Here is a 26,314-nt window from a genome sequence, read left to right on the forward strand (position 1 = left end):
AAAGAAGCACTACAGAGAGAAGTGAAGTAAAGGGCAGGAAAAAGCTGGGAGAAATCAGTAGTAGTAGGGACTAGACACAGCAATAGGGGCAGGAGCAACACAAATTCCAAGAGAAGGCAGAACTGCTCTGTTGTGTGAGCAGTAAGAACTCTAACAGCCACCCGCCCCTGAAAGGACTTTAAAAGTCCTTGTCTCTTTCAGCATCTCATCATTCAGCTAAAAAACATTCTTGGGTGTCTTTTTTTTTTTTTTTAAGATTTTATTTATTTATTTATTTGACAGAGATCACAAGTAGGCAGAGATGCAGGCAGAGAGAAAGAGAGAGGAGAGAGCTGAGCAGAGAGCCTGATGCAGGGCTTGATCCCAGGACTCTGGGATCATGACCCTAGCCAAAGGCAGAGGCTTTAACCCACTGAGCCACCCAGAAGCCCCATTCTTGGGTATCCTGAGAGCTTCTAAAGCTGAGGAGCAGCACACCTTAGTGAAGGCACACAAGCAGTACAATTTAGCACTCACTATGGATACAGGAAGAGGAAACTACATACTGAACAAAATGACAAGTTAGGGCATAAAAGGTACTCTATTGCAACAGAATATTATGGGCTATAAAATGCATACAAACAAGCAACTGAACAAAATGGTAATTACCTCAAAGAAGTCATCTTAGAATATGGATTCTAAACGTCTTTAAATCAGGCAAAAGGTAGTGGTATAAGAAAACTGTCTTATCTCCAGAAACAGAGTCTTTAAAATGCAGCAGAGCAAAGCAGATTTGGCAAACCTGTCCTGAAAGTATGCAGGTGCAAAGGGCTGTTGGGGGATGAGTCTCCATGGGAATCTTATGTTCGTGCATGTCTTAAATCAGATGCAGAATCAGCTTTTAATTGGCACAATCATTTCAAAGATGTTTGTATAGCACACAGCCTTGGAAAATAGAGATAGTGTCTTCCTCTGGGGCAAAGAACAGATTTATTTGTTGTTCAGTATGATAAAAACATAGTATCTCCTTATGGGGCAAAGGTTAGACATGCTTGCTTATAATCCTCTTATAAAAAATTGTGTTCCTTGGGGGCATCCGGGTGGCTCAGTCAGTTAAGCATCTGACTTGATTTCAGCTCAGGTCATGATCTTGGGGTCCTGGAATTGAGCTTCATGTCAGGCTCCTGCTCAGTAAAGAGCCTCCTGGTCCCTCTCTTTCATGCTCCACTCCCCCCACCTTCCCCACCCCTGCTCTCACACACATGCACTCTCTGTCTCAAATAAGTAAAAGTAAAATTTTTTTTAAAAAATGTTTTCCTTAAATATGGTATTCTGAGCTGTGGTTCAAACCTGGGCCTGCCTTTGCACTGACCTTATAGGACTTGAGCAGCAAAGGGAACCAACATAAAGCTCACATTGTTTGATGTGCCTTGAAAAATAGCCCTTAGTCTCTGACCCATGCATCTCCTTCCTGTCTTCTCCCCCATATCCAAGAAACTGTGGTAGGCTAACCCTTCATAGTTCTTGCCAAGGCATGGACCCAAACCTAAGAATTAGAAAGAAATTCAATTTGGCAAGTAGAATTGTATACTGTATTGGGAGAAGATCGTCAATAGTCAGCATAAAAAAGTCCAAAACATGGGGCACCTGGGTGGCTCAGTGGGTTAAAGCCGCTGCCTTAGGCTCAGGTTATGATTCCAGGGTCCTGGGATCAAGCCCCGTATCACGCTCTCTGTTCAGCGGGGAGCCTGCTTCCCTTCCTCTCTCTCTCTGCCCGTCTCTCTGCCAACTGGTGATCTCTCTCCGTCAAATAAATAAATAAAAATCTTTATTTAAAAAAAAGTCCAAAACAAAGTAAAAGGACATCCAGATAAGGAGACAGAATCCAAACACAGAACATACACAAAAAAACAAGCAGAAATATAGACTGGCAGAGTAGGTTAGTCTGTCAGCAGGGTCCTATAAACAAAGCTGGGGTTCAGAAGTAGAATTAGCCTGGTAGCAAAAGATATAGCAAAGCCAAAGCAGATCCTCATCTTAAAAGGACTGGAGTACTAGACAGGATATAAAATCTGGCACTTAGGCCAAAAGAATAAAAAGAAAATTCAGGGGACGCCTAGATGGCTCAGTCAGTTAAGCATCCGACTCTTGATTGCAGCTCAGGCCTTGCAGCTCAGTGTTGTGAGTTCAAGCCTCACGTACAAAGGAAAGGAAGAAAAGTTCCAACTAAGAACTAGGGTAGACAATTATTTTATATAATAATAGCAATATGATGCTGGGAGCTAGATTGTAGAGTAATATATCCTCAATTCTCTCCTAGGTAACATTAGACTTTGTTGTAGAGTGAGGTATGCAGAAGGATCTCAAGTAGCCCTAGGGTGGGAAAAGAAGGGATTTAAGTCTAAAGTTAAGACAAAGTCCAAAAAAACTTATGCTAAAAATCAAGCACAGAGCAATGTCAGTGACACAGAACAATGGTCCATTTACTTTATATGATTACAAGCATCTAGAAGGGTAGCTATTAAAGTTATTTACAGATTTTGAGTCATGCAAGCCTGTTAAATAACATCATACCATGCATATATCTAAATTAGAGCATCTTGACTCTGTTTTATATGAGATGTTCTCAGTAAAAAGCTATCTGGTACTAAGGTTAACTGGAAAAGGTAAAATGTTCTCAGGAGCAAATAAAATTGCCTAAGCTTATGTATTTTCCCAAAAGGTAGAGATTTGGCATTTAAAACTAAGACACAGCAGTGGAAGGGTAGGCAGAGGAAAATGAAAAAGCTATTGGTCTTTTGAAAGGTTTTCCCACCTCTACTCTTCTGTGAAACAAGTGTCCCATGGGTTTTAGCATAGTAAGACTATTTACCATGCTATATTGGACTATTTTCACCTGTGTGAATATAGAAAGCTGTCATGAAACAAAGTCTCCGTAGATTAAAGTATTTCATCCTTTGGCTTAAATTCAACACACTACTTCTGAATCAGCTCTATTAAGTCTATTTCTATCTTTTGTACTGCATTACATTGCTAGTGAGGATACAATTCTAACAAGTCATACCTTTCATCTATTTGTACTTGGAGCTATGATTAACCATACTTTGATCTATTTCTCTCAGTGTTATTAGTTACTAAGTTTTCTTCCAACTCTCCTCATTTTCAGCTTTCTTTCTCTGGTCCTCTTATGTGGCTTCTCTTTCTTTTTCTATCTAATTGGAGGTAGTAAGGCAAAAGTATATGTAAGCAAAAGAGACAAAGTAATGACAATCTACCATGTTTGACAGCTTCAAAGTCTACTTTTGCACTAGGGTTGCTGCCAATTCGTTGTTTTTTCCAGCAGTCAATTTTACTTCTATGTTTTAATTTTAATTTTATTTTAACACACATGTGTGCACGCGTGCGCACAAACACACACAGACACACACACACACACACACACACTTTTGCCGCACTTGTCAGTCAAAATTCCAACCCAGGCTCAACAATCTTATCTTATTAATTTATATGAAAGAGGGAGAGCAAGCACAAGGAAGTGGAGGGGCAGAGGGAGAAGCAGACTTCACTGGGCAGGGAGTCCAAAGTGGGGCTTAATCCCAGGACCCCGGGATCATGACCTGAGCTGAAGGCAGATGCTTACCTGACAGAGCCACCCATGTGCACCCAGCACTTTCTACTCCTAAATCCAAATCACATCTTTAGTGTATCAGAAATAAGTCCACACCAACACTGCCTAGAACCTTTAGCCCGTCCCAGCATCATAGCACCTGTACCCAAAGACTGTCTCCCCATGTCAATTAACTGTGTTATTCTGAGCATTGATCTAAAAGCACACTTCTCCCTTGTCCTCATGTTCTTGGACTTTCCTACTCCTACCCCCCTCTACTCCTTTGCACTTTTTTTTTTTTTTTTTTTTAAGTAATCCCTATTCCCACTGTGGAGCTTGAACTCAAGATCCTGAGATCAAGAGTCCCTGCTCTACCAACTGAGCCAGGCAGGTGCTCCTCTTTTGTACTTTCTTATTCTTAGTTCTACCATAATAGACTCCACCTCCCAGTCTCTCCCTATAGCCTCAACTTTTCCACAAAATCCTTTCTAAAATAAACCTGGCTCTGCCCTGAAGGCAGTATTAATCTCTACCACTCTCTCCACTAAATATCCCTCCACTCAACTCCCCACATCAGGGACTTAAGGGGGTGGGACGGGCATTGTCTAGGCTCTCTTTGTCCTTATCCTTTGGAACTACTAACATCTTTGCCCTATAGCATTCTAGTCACAGTCATCTACTGGCTTTTTAAAATCACTCTTCTCATATTCATTCAGGACTTTGAAACCTGGTTCCCAGCATCTGTCTCTATCCCAACTTCTGCCATGACTCCAGAGGATTCTATTATGTATATGACCCATTTATCAGTTTATTCTTGAAATACATAGCACTCCTTAACTCAGCATATCTTTCTTTCAACAATACTTTTGCTACCCACTCCCAGGATCACATATTGGCCTCCGTCATCACTTGAACTACACTATCTTGGAAATATCAAACTCTAGAATCCCAGCCACTAATCAGAAATTTCTAGTCTACCAAATTTCCCTTTAATCTTCAACCTTACAATACCCTTTAACTTCTTAATTGCTCCATTTTCTCTTAGTCCAATGTGTCCCTCATGGCGTTTCTTCCTTTCTAACTCATTCTGGACTTCATGGGTAGACATCTGAGCTATTTTTCCATGAGCAATCTGGTCCCTTGCACTACTAGTCTTTTACTGTACTTGTCAGTTAAAACTCTCACTCTGGCCCACAGATCTATTCTTAAATTCAAAATACTAAACACTATAGGAGATATATTACACAGCTGTACTGACATCTCTATAAATTCATGTTCTCCAACCTGGCAGGGCCAACAATATTCACCAATTTCTCTTATCTAGATCCATACTTGTCTTCACTTTCTTTCCTCCAATTTCAGAAAATGAAGTATCTCTATCTATTCCAAGTCAATCTGTCAACATTTTCTAGAGCAAAGTAATCAATCCAACAGGACAGCCCAGTCAGCTTTGCTCACTTCAGCATTCTCAGATTGCAAGGAGGAACAATTCATAACCAAACCGCTTAGACTGCCTTCACAATTGGAATGAAGGGACAGGAAGTAGATTTTATTCATCTGTGAAAAGTATACAGCAGTAGTTAGAATACAAGCTTTTAATCATACTGACCTGGAATTGAATCCTGGTTTTACTCATTAACCATCACCTTAGCCATATTTTCTTAACCTCTCTACCCTTGTTTTCCATGTTTGTAAGAAGAGGATAAAAACAATAATATCCAACTAGTCACACTGTTATAGGAAATAAGTGAGCTATTTTGTGTACAGCTGCTAGTTTCTCAATAAGCATTTGTTAAATAGTACAAAAGGAGTAGGTCCTACCCAACTATAGTTATGAGGAATTAATGAGATAATATAAATACACAAAAGCTCTTGTAAACCATCACAAGTTATGAACATATTAACTGTGATCCCAACAACGGCAGTTTAGAGATAAGAAAATGCAATTAAAGAAATGAGTTAGAATGTTAGAGCTCGAGGGCAGGGCAAGCAGTTGGCCAAGAAGAATGGGTGAAAAAGAGAGACTTTCATTTAATATGTGCTGTGTAAATTTCTTCCCCCCCAAATATTTGTTATTATAAAATATAAAAATGAATGAAACTTTTAAAAAGAGGAAAAGGAAAACAAAACCAAGACAATCCATCCATTCTTGGCTTTCACTCGATTTTCTCCACTCTGCTCTGAGAGATTTCAATCATTTCTTCTTTCTCTTGTCTCCAAAGCTATCCAATCTTTTATATTCTTAAGGAAACAACACAAAAATTCTTTAGAAGTTCTACTCCATTGGCTTCTGGAGTATTTTGTGTACTACCTTCTTTTGCAAAATCTTCAAATGTTGGTAGCTCATGGAGTGTCTATCCTCAGGCCACTACTTTCCTGGTTTACACACTCTGCCTATCTCAGCTCCTTTTTCACTTTTATAAATTGAACTACAATATAAATGCTGATAACCTCCAAATCTATTTCCATAGTGTTGGCTTCTCCTCTAGGTTCAGACTTGCTGGACAGTGTCACCCAGACTGGCCCAGAGACATCTTAAACTCAACATATTAAAAACTGAACTTAACTCCCATTTTCTCCTGAGTAGCCCCTCATCTTGTACTCTCTAATTTAGCTGGTGGCATCATGCAATCAATCATTCAAGCTAGAAACTGGGGACTCCTTCATCTTACTCCCCAAAAATCAAACAAGAAGTTCTTCCTATTTTCCCTCTTAAATAGTTCTCAAGTTGCCCTCCTCTTCACCCCTACAACAACATCTCTAGTAAAGGCAGTTTAAGGCCTTCGCCATGTTTTCTGCAACATTTTTCCCCCTCAAAGTACAGAATAAAATCTTAAAAAAAGGCAGATTCTTAAATACAGTGAACAAACTGGTAGCTGCCAGAGGAGAGGTGGGTAGGGCAGGTGGGTGAAATAGATGAAGGTGATTAAAAATAATCTTATTGTGATGAGCACTGAGTAACATATAGAAATGTTGAATAGTTATACTGTACACCTGAAACTAATATAACACTATGTGTTAATTATACTCGAGTTAAAAAATAAATTAAAAAAAAAGAATCTTAACCAAGTAAATGAGGCCCCTGCTGATTTCTCTAGGTTCAGTTGTCATTACTCATAGCCTCAAATTTTATGTTTTAGTAAAAAATAAACCACACATAGTTCCTGTCCACACTATTTCTTGTCTTTTGAGCTTTTGTTCACATTATCTCACTATTTGAAATGAATGTCTTTCTTTCCTTTTCTCTTGAAACTCCTACTTATCATTAAGAGGAGCTCAGGTGCTATATTCTCTATGAAGCTTTTTCTGAACCTACCTTCCTCCTTTTAAAGGTAAGTACCCTCTTCTCATTTTTTTTTATTTTTTAATTTTTATTTGACAGACAGATCACAGTAGGCACAGAGGCAAGCAGAGAGAGAAGGAAGCAGGTTCCCCCCTGAGCGGAAAGCCCGATGTGGGGCTCGATCCTAGGACCCCGAGACCATGACTCGAGGCGAAGGCAGAGGCTTAACCCACTGAGCCACCCAGGTGCCCCCCCCCTTTCATTTTACTTTGTTCTTTTCTCTGTATTGTACTTCCCACACAGTATTTTATAACTATTTGTGTATATCTATCTCTTCCACTGATCCTTGTAGCTCAGAGCCTAGACTATAGTCTGGTAAATTACAAGATCAATAGATGTTTATTTAATGGTTGAGTAAATGGAGAGGAAGGGAAGAAAGAGAAGGAAGGATCATATAGGGCTTTAATGTTGGAAGTAAGAGAAATCAACCTGTCAGGCCCAGGCCTCTGACCTTCAGAAAAACTGACCCTTCGGGTGCCTGGGTGGCTCAGTCGGTTAAGCCGCTGCCTTCGGCTCAGGTCATGATCCCAGTGTCCTGGGATCGAGTCCCACATCGGGCTCTCTGCTCAGCCAGAAGCCTGCTTCTTCCCCCCCCCCCCTCTCTGCCTTCCTCTCTGCCTACTTGTAATCTCTGTGTCTGTCAAATAAATATATAAAATCTTTAAAAAAAAAAAAAAAAAGAAAAACTGACCCTTCAGCTCAACCCAACATATCAATCCCTGGTGTAACAGACAGGAGAAAAGTCCAAGAAAGAACAGAGGAAAGATAAGAAAAGAAAAATATAGACTTGTGATAGACAGGTAATAGAAAACTTCCCTCCCCCAAAAGATGTCCATATCCTAATCCTCAGAACCTACTCCTCAGAACCTACAATGGTGTCACCTAACAGGATAGGAAGGATTCCATGGCTGTGCTAAATTAAGGTCTTGAGGTGGGATATTATGCAAATGAGACTAATGTAATCACAGGGATCCTTACAAAAGAAAGAGGGAAGTGGGAGAGTCAGGATCAGAGAAGGAGATGGGATTTTGGAAGCAGAGGTCGGAGTGATGCAATTGATGGCTGGCAGCCAGAAGCCAAGGAATATAGGCAGACTACAAACTAGAAAACAAAAGAAAACAGATTCTTTCCTACAGGCTCTAGAAGGAACACAACTGATACTTTGATTTTAGCCCAGTGAAACCCATTTTGAGCTTCTGACTTCCAAAACTGTAAGATAATAAATTTGTGATATTTTAAGCCACTAAGTTTATGGTAGATTGTTATGGCAACAATAGAAATATAATATAAAAGCCTATATAATGAAATATAACAAGTAACATCTAATGAGAATAGGCAAAGAGTAATAATGAAAAGCTAAAGATAGTTTAAAGATAGTTTCATTAGTAATAATGAAAACCTAAAGATAGGCATCTACAAAGGCCTCAAAATACGAATTCAAATTGCCATTTATAATGTATCAAAATTCACTGGTTTTTTTTTTTTTAATTCACTGTTTTTAATAATTGTATAAAATAGGGGCACCTGGGTGGCTCAGTGGGTTAAGCCTCTGCCTTCGGCTCAGGTCATGATCTCAGGGTCCTGGGATCGAGCCCCACATCGGGCTCTCTGCTCAACAGGGAGCCTGCTTCCCCGACCCCCACCTCTCTCTACCTGCCTCTCTGCCTACTTGTGATCTCTTTCTCTCTCTATCAAATAAATAAATAAAATCTTAAAAAAAAAATTGTATAAAATATTCACACAGAGCAACAAGTAAATAAATGAAAGGATTTCCTGCATATAAAATGATAATTTATAAGATAATTTGGTAATCTTTTGAAGATGGAAATGAATAATCAAAGAAACTCTAATTTCTAAAAAACATATTTCTTTTTTTTTTAAGAGAGGGAATTGTGATTTTGTTGTTGTTTTTGTTTGTTTGTTTGTTTGTTTTTAAGTAAGGAGGAGCACAGGGAGAAGAAGAAAAAGAATCTTTAACCCATTGAGCCACCCAGGCGCCCCAAGAAGAAAAAGAATCTTAAGCAGACTTCATAGGAGGAGCCCAACACAGGGCTCCATCTCACAGCCCTGAGTTCATGATCAGAGCCCAAATCAAGATTCGGAAACTCAACTGACTGAGCCACCCAGGTGCCCCTAAAAAACACATTTCTGAGAGAGAGATTAGGAAGAACTTATGCTAAATGTAAGTGATTTTAAAAGGGATTTTAAGGGGCGCCTGGATGGCTCAGTGAGTTAAGCCTCTGCCTTCGGCTCGGGTCATGATCTCAGGGTCCTGGGATTGAGCCCTGCATCAAGCCCTGCATCGGGCTCTCTGCTCAGTGGGGAGCCTGTTTCCCCCTCTCTCTCTGCCTGCCTCTCAGCCTACTTGTGATCTCTCTCTCTCTCTCTCTGTCAAATAAACAAATAAAATTAAAAAATATATATATTTAAAAAAATAAAAGGGATTTTAATAAGTATACCAAAAGATGTCATATTTTCCATTTCTGTGACATTTAAATACAAAAACAAATATAAATATGAGCCTTGTTATATGATCTGACTTTTTAAATAAGGAAGCCCTGCCTAACTTATTTATTTGCATTATCTTTGCCCAACAACACACACACACACACAGGCACATATATGAAGATACCTTGAAGATGTAGTAAGTACTAATGCATACCTAATTTATTATAAACCTCATAGCCTGAGTTCAAGCAACTTACTTTCCTTTGTCCTTCAGCCATTCTGGGTTCTTTTCTTCTTCTTTTAAATCAGAAAGTTCAGGAATATCAGTATTCAGTGCTCTTCGTGCCTCTGCTTGTTTGTGTAACCACTGAAATCAGAGGATAAAGTCTAATGAAGGACACAAAAGTTTTATTTTTATTAACAGCTACTTTGAGATTTCTCAGCTTCTACCATGAGATGGAATACTATTTGTTATGGACTGAATGTTTGTATCTCCCAAAATTCATATGATAAAGCCCTAATCCCAATGTGATGGTGTTTAGAAGCAGGACTTTTGGGAGGTAATTTGATTTGGATGAGGCCATGAAGTTGGGGTCCCCATGATGAGATTAGTGTCCCTCTAAGAAGAGGGAAAGACCAGAACACAACTCTCATTCCTCCACTCCCTGTACCTGATCTTGGAATTTCCAGCCTCCAGAACTTTGAGAAATGTCTGTTGTTTAAGCCACCCAGTCCAAGGTATTTTGTTATAGCAGCCTGAGTAAACTAATATACTATTTGATAATGTGATTTTAAACTTCCAGTTTTTAGCCTTTTCAGTTGAACATTAATAGCTGGTAAAGGTCAGATGTATAAAAATTTCAAATCCAAATTTCACACAGATTTCTGGGAGTTCATGTGATTATTATTTTACTTTTCTTGTTTATAATATATTTGCTTTTCTATAATGAAAAATATAAATGACTTAAATAATTATAATTTTATAGTTCTAGATATAATTTTACAAATAATAAAATTCAGAATTTATTATTCAATAATAAGAAAATAGTTAATATTTTTTAAAGATTTTATTTATTTGAGAGAGAGAGATTATAGAGGGAGAGAAAGAAGCAGACTCCCTGTTGAATAGAGAGCCTTACTCAGGGCTCAATCCTTGGACCCCAAGATCATGACTTGAGCCGAAGGCAGACACTTAACTGACTGAGCCACCCAGGTGCTCCCCAAATAGTTAATATTTATAAATTGTCATGTCTTAAGGATCTTCAATTACTTCCACAACTTTTCAATTGTGAGAGGCGACAACTAATATCTTGTAGTAAAAAAAACGCAGTTCTTAGTGCTTATATAACTAAAGATATAACATTCAAAATTCCAGGGCCCAGGAATTTATAAATGAATGAGAGATAGTCTAGAAAGTCACATTAGAAATACCTGATGATAATAATAATTAGTTGTAAAAATATATTAACAAAAATGTCCAAATCCCTTACCAAACACATATGGATCCCTTACCAAAACACAAGTTTACAAATCTAATATGCAAATGATGTATTTGATAAATTATGTGGCAAGTATAACAGTAATAGATGAAATAAAAAATAAAGCATTCTCATTTGTGATCACTGTAACTAACAACAAGCATATCTACCTCTTCTTCTTCTGCTACTTGTGATTCTCGGAGAGCAGTTGGAAATACTCTAGGGGTAAAGCTGATTTTAATACTGCCAACAGAGCGAGGACCAGGAATACTGTCTTCCTTTAACTTCTCCAAAAACATATTTTCTGAATTTCTTCCTTGAAAAGCAATATTAACAAGTGAGTTATCTTCCTCTCATTTTCTAGGTAACAATCAAACTGACTTAAAGTAATTACACATCAAAGCTACCTCTAAAATCCTACACAAATAAACCAAAGATAACTTCTACTAGAAGGAATATAAAATCCCATCATCGAAAGTGTGGCAGCTAGTTATCTCTTCTTTAATCAATGACCCCAGCTACTTTTCTAGGATTCTCTTTGCTAAAACACACAGTGGTTTAATTTACATTCACTCTAGGGAAGGGGACTCTGAGTATTTCTACATCCAGTTTAGAAAGCTGTCACTACCAATACTACCTCTATTTCCCTTAAGCTCCTATAGCAGTATCTTCTATAAGCTTCCTTGTGGCAGTATAAAAATTTTTCAGCCGTAAGAAATTGTTAATGAGAATAGGCAAAGAGTAATAATGAAAAGCTAAAGATAGTTTGATGTAATAATGGTTAAGCCAATATAAGAGAAGAAATCAATGTGTTCTATGTGTTAGAATATAATTAGAATAAATCTATGTGTTAGAATATAAAATATATGAATTAAAAGGAAGGGTAAGTTTAAAAATTGAAAAAGTACAAAAAATATGATACACAGATTTAAAAGGCAATATCAAAACTTTAAAAAAAACAGATTTTCCACAAATACAAGAGTAATATCCTTGATATAAAATGAATACATACAAAAAGGAGGAAAAAATAAGGACTGAAACAAAATTTGAGTGCAAATTTTCTGGATGTCTGTGGTTGAGACATCTATCTTCCAGTATTCTATCCATTCTTCCATCTTCCTTTTAGAGATAGAATTTGAGTTCTAAACTAGGCATATGACTATTGTCAGGCTAGAATCTACATAACCCAGACTCCCTTGAGATTAGATGTGATTATATGCCAAATCTGAGGCAACAAAATGTGAATAGAAGTGATGTATGCAATGGATCATTTTATAGGTACATCTGCTTGCTGTGGACTCCTCTTACCTCCTTCCCAGTGGCTAAAACACACTGCCAACCTTGGCATCCAGAGATGGAAGTCAAATGGTGTGATGACAGAGATGGCACTGCCAGCCTGGATGGCCTTGTAGGAAGTCATTTATCAAGCCTACATGGGTCACTGTTACATAACAAGTATTGGATTATGGAGAACTAAATTTCTGTCTCATTTGATCTGTAATTTTGGATCTCATTACCACAACTAGCTTTCACCTACCAAATACAATGTCCCAAGAATTTTATATCCAAGTAAACTGCTGCTTACTTATAAAGGCAAAAGATACTCCTAGATATCTAAGAACTAAGTAAATATACTACTTTAGCCATCTTTTCCAAATAAATTAATCAAGCCAATGTTCCAGAACATGGAAAAATGAAACTAAGAACCCAGGAGTGAGGAAATTAAGGTAAAAATAAAAAGAATTAGTTTTCTATACAGTGGAGAACACACTAAAAATGTTGTGAATAAGATTCTTAAATGTTAGTGTAACAGAAGGAAAACAGAAAAAGTAAAAATGAAGTATATAACTTTAGATTACTATACTAATGATTACTAGGATACAGAACATGAAGGGAATAAGCACTATTTTCCATAATGAGGAATTAAAAATTTATTTTCTTGGGTGGGTGGGTGGTTCAGTGGGTTAAGCATCTGCCTTCAGCTCAGGTCACGATCTCAGGTTCCTGGGATCAAGTCCTGCATCAGCCTCTCTGCTTAGTGGGAAGTCTGGTTCTCCCTCTCCCTTTCCCTCTATACTATCCCTCTCTCTCTCTCAAATAAATAAAGAAAATCTTTTTTTTTTTTAAAGATTTTCTTTACTTATTTATCAGAGAGAGAGAAAGAGAGAGAGCGCACAAGCAGGCAGAGGCAGAGAGAGAAGCAAGTTCCCTGCCGAGCAAGGAGCAGGATGCGGGACTCGATCCCCGGACTCTGGGATCATGACCTGAACTGAAGGCAGCAGCCTAACCGACTGAGACACCCAGGTGTCCCAAATAAATAAAATCTTTAAAAATTTTTTTATTTTCTTATTAATTTTGCTAAAATAAACAAATGTTTTTAAATGTTCATGAAAAACATTAACATAACAACCAGTTACATTAAAAATAGGGTATCTAGCTTCCAAACCCTTACTGTAGAATAAGACAAGTAGTAAAACATAAAATAAAAATAAATTAGCACAGGTTTCTAGAAACACAAGATAAAGTTTTTAAAACTTTTTACAATCTCTAGATAAAATGCAATAAACACATAAAATGCTTGATAAAATATAGAAAATAAATAAAGTTTCAAATATACAATTCAGTTTAAAAAGTAAGCAAAGAAAAAGTCTTAATCAGTGATTTATAGCTGGTGTAATCTAAAAGCTGACAGAAAGCTGTTTGGAAAGATATTTAGATCTATATCTAAAATACATATATAAAGGCAAAAGGCTGGAAATTTAAGGCTGATACAGTTACAGAGGTAGAAAGCTGAAAATGAACCTAGAAGCTTAGAAGGGCTTCTCTCTTAGTGAAAAGAACATTTATAAAATCACTGTCCACTGGTCCAGGAAAGTGAAGCCTATTCTTCCTGGGGCTTTGGACAGGAGGAGAAAAAAATATCTCCTGTGAGAAATCAAAACTCTAGGTATTCCTCGTGAGCAATTCTTACTTCCACACACCATAAAACACCTGAGATTTTTAAATATATACCCATTAAAAAAAAAAAAACTTGCAGAAGAGGGACACACAATCAAAAACTATAAATTACATGAGAAAACAATGCAGTATAAAAGACAGTAAGCAGACACAAAAAACAGAAGGTATGGCTTCTTAAGAATTTGAAAAAAACAGAACAATCTGAAAGAGATAAAATAATTTCAAACATGTTTATTTAAAGAGCAGAGACAAGACAAATCCATAATGAAAAATGAAGAAACTAGTGACAAAATAATTAACAACAACAACAACAAACCAGATGGAACTTCCAAAATGAAAAATATTGCTGCTGAAATTTAAAACCTTTAGTATAAGTTTAACAGTACATTAAGCATAGTTGAAGAAAATTTGCAAACTAGAAGAGATCTGAAGATAATATATAGAATGTGGTCAAGAAATACAGAGAACAGAGGAAGACAATAGCTTAAGAGTTCCCAGAACTTTACTGAAAACATAAGTTCTTTGAATAAAAGTATATTCCATGTTCTGACTTTATGAAGCAAATAAATTAAAAACTGCACAGAGACTAATAAAATCAAAGTACATCAAAGTGAAGAATTTTAAAGCAACCAGAGACAAAGCATGGGTTAACTTATAAAGGTTCAATAGTTAGATCAAGAGCAGACTTCAGCAACATTAGAGGGCAAAAGGCAATAGAAAAATACCTTCACATTACTGATGGAAAATAACTATCAATGAGGAATTCTACAACCACGCAAACCATCCTTCAACAACAAGCACAAGATAAAGATAATAACTGAATTGAACGCCCTACAAATCTTCATTAAAGAACTACTAAAGGATTTATTTGTAAAGGGAAGGCAATTTAACCCACAGATGTAAAACACAAAGAAGCAAAGACAAATTAAAAATCCATAAATATGCATCAGTCTAAACAGTAATGACTGTATAGTGGGGAAAAAAGCCATACTAACAGTGATGACTAAATTTGGGATTTAAAAATAAAGTGAAGTTGGGGCACCTGGGTGGCTCAGTGGGTTAAAGCCTCTGCCTTCGGCTCAGGTCATGATCCCAGGGTCCTGGGATCGAGCCCCGCATTGGGCTCTCTGCTCAGTAGGGAGTCTGCTTCCTCCTCTCTCTCTGCCTGCCTCTCTGCCTACTTGTGACCTCTCTCTCTCTCTCTTTCTCTCTGTCAAATAAATAAAAAATATCTTTAAAAATAAAAAAATAAAAAGTAAAGTCAAGTCAACTGATCTCCCTTCCCTCCAAAAAACTGGACTAAAATGTTTAGACAATTTAATAGAAGATGGGTATCACTGTACCTTACACACTAAACTTCCTTGTAATACTTACAGGAGTGGTAAAGATTAACCTTAATCTTTGTTTAATATGTATGTTAAAATAATAAGAATTATATCTATGTACCAAAACAGATACAAAAAATTTAATATTAATCATTCAAAGAACAAAAATAGAATACATACCTTTCAAATTAGTAGAAAGGAGTAATCAAGAACATTTTTTAAATCCAAGGCAGAAAAATAGAAGAAAAAACTAACAAGAAAGTCTAGTAAATATAAACTATGAAGTAAGATAGTAGAAGAATATCCTAAGACATTAGGATACATTTTATTTATAATAATAAAGCTAAGTGGCCCATAGCTTATTAAAAGAAAGCCTTAGGATAAACACAAATACACACCATAAACTAAAATCTAGAAACACACCTGTAACATGATGATACAGGAAATTTTAAATATGAGAACTATAGTCATTCCCATTTTATATATTTCAAAACTAAAAACAAAACAAAATGAAACAAAAAAACAAAACAAAACAAAAAACCCACCAAAAAAAAAAAAAAAAAACCCTACAAATTCAAGGGCCAAGGGAAAAAATGATGATGAGTTACAAAATATTTGCAACTAAACAACAACAAAAACACAAGATTCTAAGACTTGTGAATGTATTAACATACTCTAAGACAAAAAAATTTAACTTAACATGCATGTATTAAAATATTCCAAAATTAATGAAAACAAGTTGGACAAAGAGCAGAGAAAACCTAAAGAAACTAATGTACCTCTATAAAATACTCCATGCCCAGGCATTTTAGGGGTAGTTTAACTAAACCTTTGAACACCAGATATTTCATAGCGAACTAAATTATTTTGAAGAATAAAAAAAGAAAAAAGGTATAATTCCCAGCATACTGAGCCATAAATATTGTTAAGACTTTGCATATCTGAAAAGTCTGTATTCTGCTTCACACTTGATTATTAAGCTGGGTATAGAATTTCACACTGAAAATTATTTTCACTCAGAATTTTGAAGGCACTGACCCATGTTTCAGGATTCCAGTGCTGAGGTTAAGAGGACAGATGCTAACATTCCCAGTCCTTTGTGCATGATCTGTTTCTCTTCTCTGGGAACTTTCTTGATCTCTGCCAAAAGTGTGCTGAGGGAAGCTTGCATAGCTCAGTCAGTTAAGCATCCAACTCTTGATTTTTGGCTCAGGTCATGATCTCAGCATTATGAGATCGAGCCTCACATAAGGCTCTGAGGGGGGTGTGGAGCCTACTTAAGATTCTCTCTCTCCCTCTGCCCCACCCCCGGCTCATGTGCTCTTGTTCTCTCTAAAAAAGAGAAAGAATAAAATATAAAGTGTCTGAAATTTCATGTGTTTTTGGCATGAATACTATAAAATCTGCCGTGCTGGACATGATAGACTCTTTCAATGTGGAAATTCATTTAAGTTTTCAGAAGTTTTGCAACATTAAAAATATTATTTCCTCTCTTCTGTCTCTCCCACCCTCTTTCTTATACCCCTATTGAATGTTGAACATCCAGGATGGATACTCTGATTATTTAATCTTTTCTATTTTAAATTTTTTTGTCCCTTTTTTCTGCTTTCTGAAAAACTTAGAAACCATATTCCAACCATTTGATTAAATTTATAATTTTTATTGCATTTTAAATTTCCAAACTGTTTTATTCTCTTAATATTCCTTACTATAGCCTCTTGTTCTTAATGATTAAAATACGTCTTAAATGATTAAATGTCTTAAATTATTCAAATATGTCTTAAATATGTCTTCATCTTTCTGAAGACATGTTACAATTAAGTTTTCTTCTGTTCTTCTATTACTTGGTTGTTCGAAGTTTCTATATCTTGCCTATCTCCTCCTATAAAAGTATAAAAATTCTGACTGAAGTTCTATGTACATAAATCTGAAATCTGTTGACTGGTAAGCTTCAGCAGGGAAAACCATCTGGGCCATTACAGATGTCAGGATTTTTTCATCCTACACTCATTAGTTTCCCTATGGAAGAATTCTCTAATCTGCACCCCAGGTGCACTGGGCTTGTGAATGCATATATGCAAGAGCTAAGGGTAGAGGAGGGCTGGAAGAGATCCCTCGGACCAGTATTTAGATTTACACAATGTTGACTTTCGCTCTATCAATTTTCAGAGCAGAATCTGTAGTCTTCAAATATGCAGAAAGTAAACCCTCGATCTTCTGTCATGATCTGGAAATCTGGTAGTGAAACTCTATTTACACACTTTCAATCCATCCTTTTTCTTTTTTTCCAGACTTACATTTGCCCCTACCTTTAGGAGTACCTAGTTCTTCCAAGCTGAAGAAGGACAAATCCACATGGCCTAAAATTTCATTTATCCATCTACCATGCTTTTAGTAGCTTCGTAAGCAAGTCAAAAGTACTTCAACAGAATAGGCTGGTACTAGTAACTGAATTTCTAACAAGATACAGAAGACCCTATACTTAATTAATTAGATGCTCAATGATTCCTCTTTCCCAGTCTCCTATAAATATACACAATAGTACAAGGGCCAGGACCTTCAAAATCGGCTTCATTACGGCTGGCCTTAAGCATTAACTGTGGAATAATAAGAACCTGAAGATATTATATGCATTTTGATGCTGTTCTGCCTAAAAGTATTCCCAATAAACTTTATTCAGTTTAACAAAGAAATAATTCATGTACAATAAAATGTACATGAAATAAAATGGGGCACCTGGGTGCCTCAGTTAGTTAGATGTCCAACTCTGTTTCCACTCAGGTCATGATCTCAGGGTCATGTGATAAAGCCCCATGTTGGGCTCCATACTCAGTAGGGAGTCTACCTGAGATTTTCTTCCTCTTCCTCCCTGCCCCTCCCCCAGCACTCCCATACATGCATGTGCTTGCGCTCTCTCTCTTAAATAAATCTTTAAAAAAAAATAAACTGTACTCATTTTAAAGTACATTAATTCAATGAGTTCTGATAGATGTGTGTACCCATGAAATTATAATCATAATGAAAATGGAAAATTTCTATCACTTCTAAGAGTCCCCTATAGTCCCTTCCTTTTATTTCTGGCCCCAGATAACAATTGATATACTCTCAGTCATTATAAAATGGTCGGTATTTTCTAGAATTTCTGTTGCAGAGTAATATTTCACTTTATGAATCTATGAGAATTTGTTTATTCACTCATCTAGTGATGAGCATCATTTCCAGTTACTCACTATTACAAATGAGGTTGCCATGAATATTTGAATACAAGTCTTTAGGTGAATACATCTCTCATGTATAAATACTGAAGACAAGAAAGACTGAGTTATATGATAAGTGCATACTCAAATTTCAAGAGAAGAGCCAAACACTCTTGCAAAGTCGTTGTACCATTTTACATTTCTACTATCAGTGTATACTTGCAGCATATCCTCAACAACAATTGTGCTGATGATCTTTAGTTTTCTGTTTTATCATTTTATTTTTTCAAAGGTTTTAATTATCTATTTGTGAGAGAGAAAGAGCACAAGTAGGATGAGCAGCAGAGAAGAGGGAGAAGCAGGCACCCAGCTGAGCAAGGAGCCTGATGTGGGACTTGAACCCAGGACCCTCAAATCATGACCTGAGCTGAAGGCAGACGCTTAACTGGCTGAGCCACCCAGGCATCCAGTTTTAGTCATTTTAATGCATATGTACTATGGACTGTATCTCACTGTGGTTTTAATTTCCCTACTAACGAATAACATTGAACATCATCTTATGTGTCTGTTGGTTGTTCATGTCTTCCACTGCAACAAGAGCATTCATATCTTCCATCCAATTGTTTACTGGATTGTCTTCTTACATATGTATTATGTACATATGTACATAACTGTCTCATTGTGTAGTGAGGCAAGAGTCTACTTTCACTTGTTTCCATAAATATATCCTGACCTGTTCCTTTCCCCCATTGAATTACCTTGTTACCTTTCATTAAAATCACCGAACCATACTTGCATAGATTCATTTCTGGTCCCTGTACTCTGTTGTTTTGAACTTATCCTTGTCCTTTCACCAATTCCATCTTGTCTTGATTATGGTAGCTTGATGCTAAGTCTTCAAATGAGGCAGTGTGAGCCCCTTTGAGGGGCGCCTGGGTGGCTCAGTGGGTTAAGCCACTGCCTTCGGCTCAGGTCATGGTCTCGGGGGTCTGGGATGGAGTCCCACATTGGGCAGGCTCTCTGCTCAGCAGGGAGACTGCTTCCCTTCCTCTCTCTCTGTCTGCCTCTCTGCCTACTTGTACTCTCTGTCAAATAAATAAATAAAATCTTTAAAAAAATTAAAAAAAATAAATAAAAGTTCCTTTGACTATCCTTGGTCATTCACACTCTCATATAAATTTTAGGATCAACTTGTCAATTTCTACAAAAAGCTTACCAGAATTTCTAATGGATTTACATTGAATCAACAGATCAATTTAAGAATAGACATCCTAACAATATTTAGTTTTCCAACTCAGGAACATGTTGTATCACTACATTTATTTAGGACTTTAAAACATCTCTCAGCAGTTTTTTGATAGTTTTCAGTGATATGGTCTTTCATTTCTTTTGTTAAATTAATTCCTACGTTTTTTCTCTTTTAGTGCTACTACAAATTAATTAAAGTTTAATTTTCCAGTTCTTTGCTGCTGATAAAATTTTAAGTGACTTTTATAGCCTTATATTATGAGACTTTGCTAAATTCAGTTATTAGTTCTAGCAGTTATCCTTCAGATTTCTCAGGAAATCCCTATCAGGAAATACACAATCATGTCATCTATAAATAAATACAGTTTTACTTCTTCCTGTCTAATCTTTATGCCTCTCATTTCTTCTTGTCTTAATGTAATGGTTAGGACTTCCAGCATAATGTTGAATTAAAACAGTGAAAGTGGACATACTTGCCTACTCCTGGAACTACAGGGCAAGGCAAAGTATTCATCAATAAATATGAAGCTTACTATACATTTTTTGTACACTCTTACTCACCAGAGTAAGAAAGTACCTTTCTATTCCTAATTTGTTGAGAAATTATTTTCATAAATGGATGTTGGGTTTTATCAAATGCCTTCTGCAATAGAGAAATGGTCATATGTTTTTTCCTTTACTCTGTTAGTACAGTTATTACATGGAATGATTTTCAAATGCTAAACCAACCTTGAATTCCATTATCCATTTCTATCAGTCAAAAATTCTCTAGGCTATGTGGAAACATGACTATAGTTGTTTAACCAAGGATGGGTTTATTTTCTCACTTAACAAACTTGAAAAAAGGTGATTCAATGCAGAGGTACCATCTTTCCAATGTCATTAATGTCCCAAGCTCTTTCTTCTCCCCTATTCCACCATTCTTAGGGTATGTCTTGCCTCGTTGTGGTTTTAAAATAGCTAATGAATTTTTTGCACTGACCTTCATCTTAAGTAGGAAAAGGAAAGGAGAAGCAAGCAGTAAGGAGTAATACTTTTCTATAAATCTTTAGCAGATTTCTTCTTGCATTTCCTCAAAATTTGTCACCTGGTTACATCTAGTTATACAAGAGTTTGGGGAAGTGAGATTTGCTTGGTTTTGTTTTGTTTTACTAATTTAAAATGACGTTGTAAAAATCTCAATGTGTGCTTTTTTTATTTTTTTATTTTATTTTATTTTATTTTATTTTTTCAGTGTTCCAAGATAAAGTGCTTTTTCAGTGTGTTGCCTATTTTTTTATAATAAAAAATTTCAAACATATATAAAATTAGGCATAATAGAATAATTAACTGTCATGCATTCATAACCTGCCTTCTATTATCAACTCCTGGCCCATATCACTTCATCTTTATTTTTATCTACTTTCACATACCATATTATTTTGAAGAGAATCTCAGACATCAAATATTATACTTTCACCCATAAATATCTCAGTAGGTTTCTCTATGTGATAAGGGCTTTCTAAACTAACTACAATTAGGTTATCACATCTCAAGGGAAAAAATATAATTATTCTTTAATTTCTTCTAATATCCAATTGGTATTTAAATTTCTAAAAGGCAAGGTTTTTAGCTGAACACATTTCTTCTGTCCCTTCCCTGAAACCATGATTCTGTTAGTAAAAAAGAAAGGGAGAGAAGGAAATCTGCAGCACCTGCCACACCATTTGCATTCTGTATATAGAAAGTGGCTTAGCTATTATATTATTATAATAGTGTATATAAAAGTGGCTTATCTAGTACATTACATATACTCTTATTATACATTGAGTCTTACTTATTGATGTGGCAAAAAATAAGAGTATAATAATCCAAACTCCAAACATTTAAGTTGATTTTTAAAATCACATAAAATCTTATCAAAATTTTTTGCTTGTTAAATCACCTTAATATAAAATATTAAGCAGCTTTCATCAAAATGACACCACTCAATATTTAAGTTCTAGGTCCAGAAGAGTATGAAGCCCACAGCACATTTAATTCCTCTGCCCTGCAAAGTAATCATGCCATAGCCTGACGCCTAGCTTCACATTAAGAGACAAAATTAGTGGGATGTGTTATATTAGGGGACTGTAATTAAAACTTCTGAAGTTTTGCTACTTCATAATTAGTAATACTTTGGTTAAGCATAAACCGATTCATTCTTGAAAATTACTGTAAGGCTTTGAGATGCTCAATAACAAACATTTAAAAGGTAATACTTTTCCAAACCAGGATTATACATTTTGTGTACTTTTTCTCCTAACAAATTTCTCAGTGAAAACATCTCCCTAATACAAACAGTCAGCTAAGATATGTTATGAATTAGATAATGAACATGGTTAATCTGCCTATCTTACCTGTGTAGCAGTATAACACAGTGGTGGTCACCTACTCTAAAGCCTGATCACCCACGTCCAAATTCTGACTCTGCCATTTATTAGCAGTGTTACTTTGGGCTAGTAAGACTCTCTGTGCCTTTCCTCACCTGGAAAATGGGGATAATCGTGGTTCCTAACTCACAAGTTCATTTATTGACTTTCCAACACACTAGAACTTGAGAGCTTACAGTAGAGAAGACCTAGAGTACAGTAATAAAGCCTAGCGCATAGGTTTCAAAGATGTGGGTTCAAATCCCACAGGTTTACTTATTGGGTAGTTTTTATCTTTTCTGAACACCTATTTCCACTAAAATAAGAATAGCAGCACTTATCCCAAAGTGGTGTTGTGACAACTGCATGATACAACCAATATAATGGCCTGGCATATGGAAATCACCCAATAATTATTAATTATTATTATTATATAAGTGATTTTACAACAAAATATTCCATTACTAAAGATGCTAACTATTCCCAAAACAAAATTTACTATTCTAAATTCAGATAAAATCAAACTCTTAGCTTTCAATAAAGAAATATGTGCTTTCACCTATTTCTGAACACATCAGGATCAAAGGCCAGATAAGCCACTATTTGCTTACAACTAAATTTGTGTAATAGTATTCATGTTCCTCAATCATATGAGGAAAATGTCTTTTTTAAAAAATATTTTATTTATTTGTCAGAGAGAGAGAGAGAGAGAATGAGAGCACAAGCAGGGGGAGCGGCAGGTAGATGGAGAAGTAAGCTCCTATGAGCAAGGAGCCAGACGTTGGGCTCGATCTCAGGACCCTGGTATCTGAATCATTGCTCACTCTCTCTTGAAAATGTCACTACTTCCTAAAAGAAGAAATAAATCTTTCATCTTACCCTCTATACTATAGTACTTATTCTCAATATACCAAAATAATGACCTAATATTATAAATAGATTACGGAAAAAAAAGTAATGGACTCACTTTCCCGGAAAATACAAAGAAATCATTGTACCTTTTGTGGCAAGATTTCTAGATGCTGCAATTCTAGTAAGGCTTTTATGTTTTAATTTGTTTCTCTCTTCTCCAACTTGCTTTCCTTGTTCACAGAATTTCTCTTCTCTCTGAATTGTTTTTTGTTCTTCAGCTTTTCTTTGACATTCTTTCCAGGCTTCCAACTCTTTAGTTGCTTTTAGTCGTTCATTTTCTTTCATATCTTCTATTTTTTTCCTCTCCTCTTCTTCAATCTATAAAAATTACAATTATAAAACCTTGAAACATGCAAAAAGTAACATTTTAAAAATAAGAAATTTATTATAATAATTAATTAGTCTTACCTCTAAACTCATTGTATCTGTAGCAGTAGTAGTAGTGAATAAAAACTTAAAATGGGAATGGTAAATGATTTAGTATGGAATACAGGTTTTAGTTCCAGATTTACTTATTAGTAAATTATTAATAAATTATAATTAATTATTAATAATGATTAATATTAATGATTAATAAAATCTTGAGCAATCATTTTCTCTAGCCTCAGTTTACTCACATGTAAAATGGGGGCACGCATTCAATTAAATGATATCTAAAGGCTTGGTTAAAAAAAACATTTTCTAAAAATCAAAGTTCTCCCAAAATTTACATGCACACACATTTGCCTTTCTTTCTTTTTTTAGATTTTATTTACTTATTTGACAAGAAATCACAAGTGGGCAGAGAAGCAGGCACAGAGAGACGGGGCTGAACAGAGCGCCAGACGCGGGGCTCAATCCCAGGACCCTGGGATCATGACCTGTGCCGAAGGCAGATGCTTTAACCCACTGAGCCACCCAGGCGCTCCCACATTTGCCTTTCTACTTATGCCAGTGTTCTCTTGTCTTGGGACTGAAGTTGCGCCAATCTTCACCTTAAGGAATGAGGGAATAGTAAGAAAGGAAATGGGAAGAATAAACTAGTAAGTATGTCTCTGGTGGGTTTGAACTTTGAATGCTGCTGCCAACTGCATTTGCAATGGCAGTTATTTGAAGCTTCCACAAGAAAAGCTAGTTATCAGATGAATTTGGAAGCAGTACATTGTACAGGTGTGTGCTAACTTTTTCTCCCTTTCACAAACTTCCTTCATTATTGGCAAGGAAAAAACCCTGTGAAAGAGCAACTGGTTGGTGTATATGATTGACTCTACGTATCTGACTTTCCTGTGGTAACAAAAATATTCTCACCTCTATCCTCTGGAGAAGCAGTGTCTAACAGAACTTTTCTCAGTGACGGCAATGCTTTGTGCTATTCAACACAGCAGCCACTCACCACATATGGCTAATTAAGAACTTAAAATGTTGCTGATGTGACTGAAAAGCTAAATTTCTTTTGAGTTTCATTGATGTAAATTTAAATTAATTTACATTTAAATAGTACATTTGGCACAGCTCTAGAATAATACATTGGGATGAAGTTTCCTAGATCTGAATTACTTCAGGATACAAAATAAACATAGGTATGAAACTGCACTAAAGAAGTGTTCTGTGGGGGTGCCTGAGTGGCTCAGTGGATTAAAGCCTCTGCCTTCAGCCTGGGTCATGGTCCCATGGTCCCATGGTCCTGGGATTGAGCTCCACATTGGAGCCTGCTTCCCTCTCAGCAGGGAGCCTGTTTCCCTCTCTCTCTCTGCCTGCCTCTCAGCCTACTTGTGATCTCTGTCAAATAAATAAATAAAACCTTAAAAAAAAAAAAAGAGCTGTTCTATAATATCTGCATGATCTAATACCCTGTTCTGGAAGAGTGTTTGTTATTTTCCAATTGGACTGTGGAACACTGACTTTAAAATAAGCCTCACAGATTACTGAACAGGAGTTTCCTATAGTCCCAGAATTGCACATAAGGCCAAAACTAAGCACAAAAGTAACTTTTACATATTCTAAGTTCAGAGAGTTGCCAGTGAGCTGCCAATAGGTTGGGCCAGAAGAATCTGTGGCAATGAACCAGACTTTAATTGCCTGACGACAGGGCATGATGACCTGTCAGTGTTAGCCAGAGGCAGCCACAACCTAAAAGAAGATGACAACTTCACCCAGTTTAATGATATGTTTGCTTTTTTCCTGCTTCCTCTCTGCCCCAACAGATGGAAGAAGGGAAAAGTATGTAGAGTCAGAACACCCTCAGTCCCTCATAATCCCTACAAAGGCAGTGAATTTTGAAAAGCTTTTAAAAATGTGTAACACTAAGTCTTAATTATCAAAAATGAGACTGTCCTTATACCAAAAAGTAACAGGAAATTTATGATATTCTAGTAAAGATGTAATTAAGAAAACTAAACACACACACAATTTATACTAAGCCAAATAAGAAACAAAAAAGGTTTAATCCTTCAGAGGCTAAAAAGGAAGAGGAGGGACTAAAAAAGGCTTCACTGAATAGGTGACAGAGAGACTAGAATGAAGAGAAAAAAATAAAGAATACCACAAAATTCATTATAAAAGGAAAAAGACTAACTATGTCAAGGAGAAAGATAAATATTAATCCTTGAAATTCTTTTATTAAAAAAATACAATATAAGAAACATAGCACTTTTTAAAGGAGGACTGTACAGTAACAGAAAAACTCAGAAAGCTGGAAAAATAATCATCACATGAAGAAACTGGATTTTAAGAACTCTGTGCTACTAAAAACAAGAAGGATGCCATTAAGTGTGAATTATTATTTTAATATAGACAGTAAATGTAAATAATAGGAGGATAAGAACAGGCCCTAAACCAGATTCCTTAAAAGGGGAAATCTTCTTTTAATTTGGAATGAATGTCTGCTTCATTAAGTCCATGTTCTTTATAAGCCAATCTCTATTATGAATTACATGTACAAATCATAAATAAAATATTAGCAAACTGAACCAAGGGAAATATTAAAATTATAATACATCTGGATCAAATAGCACATTTCTTATTTACAATATTAGGAAGTCAAAGAGAAAAACATATGAGCTTAGTACTGCCAAAACATCAGTTGATACTAGGAATAAAAGAAAAATTTTAGCTTAATAAAAGGACTCCTACATGGGGCACCTGGGTGGCTCAGTGGGTTAAAGCCTCTGCCTTCAGCTCAGGTCATGATCTCACAGCAGGCTCCCTGCTTCCTCCTCTCTCTCTGCCTACTTGTAATCTCTGTCAAATAAATAAATAAAATCTTTAAAATAAATAAATAAATAAAAAATAAAAGGACTCCTACAATGTCACACTTCATGGTGAAGCACTAGAAATATTTCTAACAAAGTCACTAAAGCCACTATGTTTAATATTTTGTCACTTTCCTAGAGATCATAACCTATATAACAGAATTTTTTAAATAAATGTAAATTTCATGTATATTTAAAA

General features: G+C 36.0%; 1 protein-coding gene across 1 annotated transcript in view; it reads right to left on the reverse strand.

Annotated features, from left to right (window-relative positions):
* Positions 1-26,314, reverse strand: part of DNAAF4 (dynein axonemal assembly factor 4) — a 55,543-nt gene that overhangs the window by 9,739 nt on the left and 19,490 nt on the right. The window contains exons 4-6 of the mRNA XM_059371964.1: positions 22,972-23,203; positions 11,026-11,171; positions 9,635-9,744 (exon numbers count right to left, since the gene is read on the reverse strand). Coding sequence (XP_059227947.1) covers positions 9,635-9,744; positions 11,026-11,171; positions 22,972-23,203 — 488 coding nt within the window. The remainder of the gene's footprint in view (positions 1-9,634; positions 9,745-11,025; positions 11,172-22,971; positions 23,204-26,314) is intronic.

This window comes from Mustela nigripes, chromosome 13, assembly GCF_022355385.1.
Source record: "Mustela nigripes isolate SB6536 chromosome 13, MUSNIG.SB6536, whole genome shotgun sequence".
NCBI classification, from domain to species: domain Eukaryota; kingdom Metazoa; phylum Chordata; class Mammalia; order Carnivora; family Mustelidae; genus Mustela; species Mustela nigripes.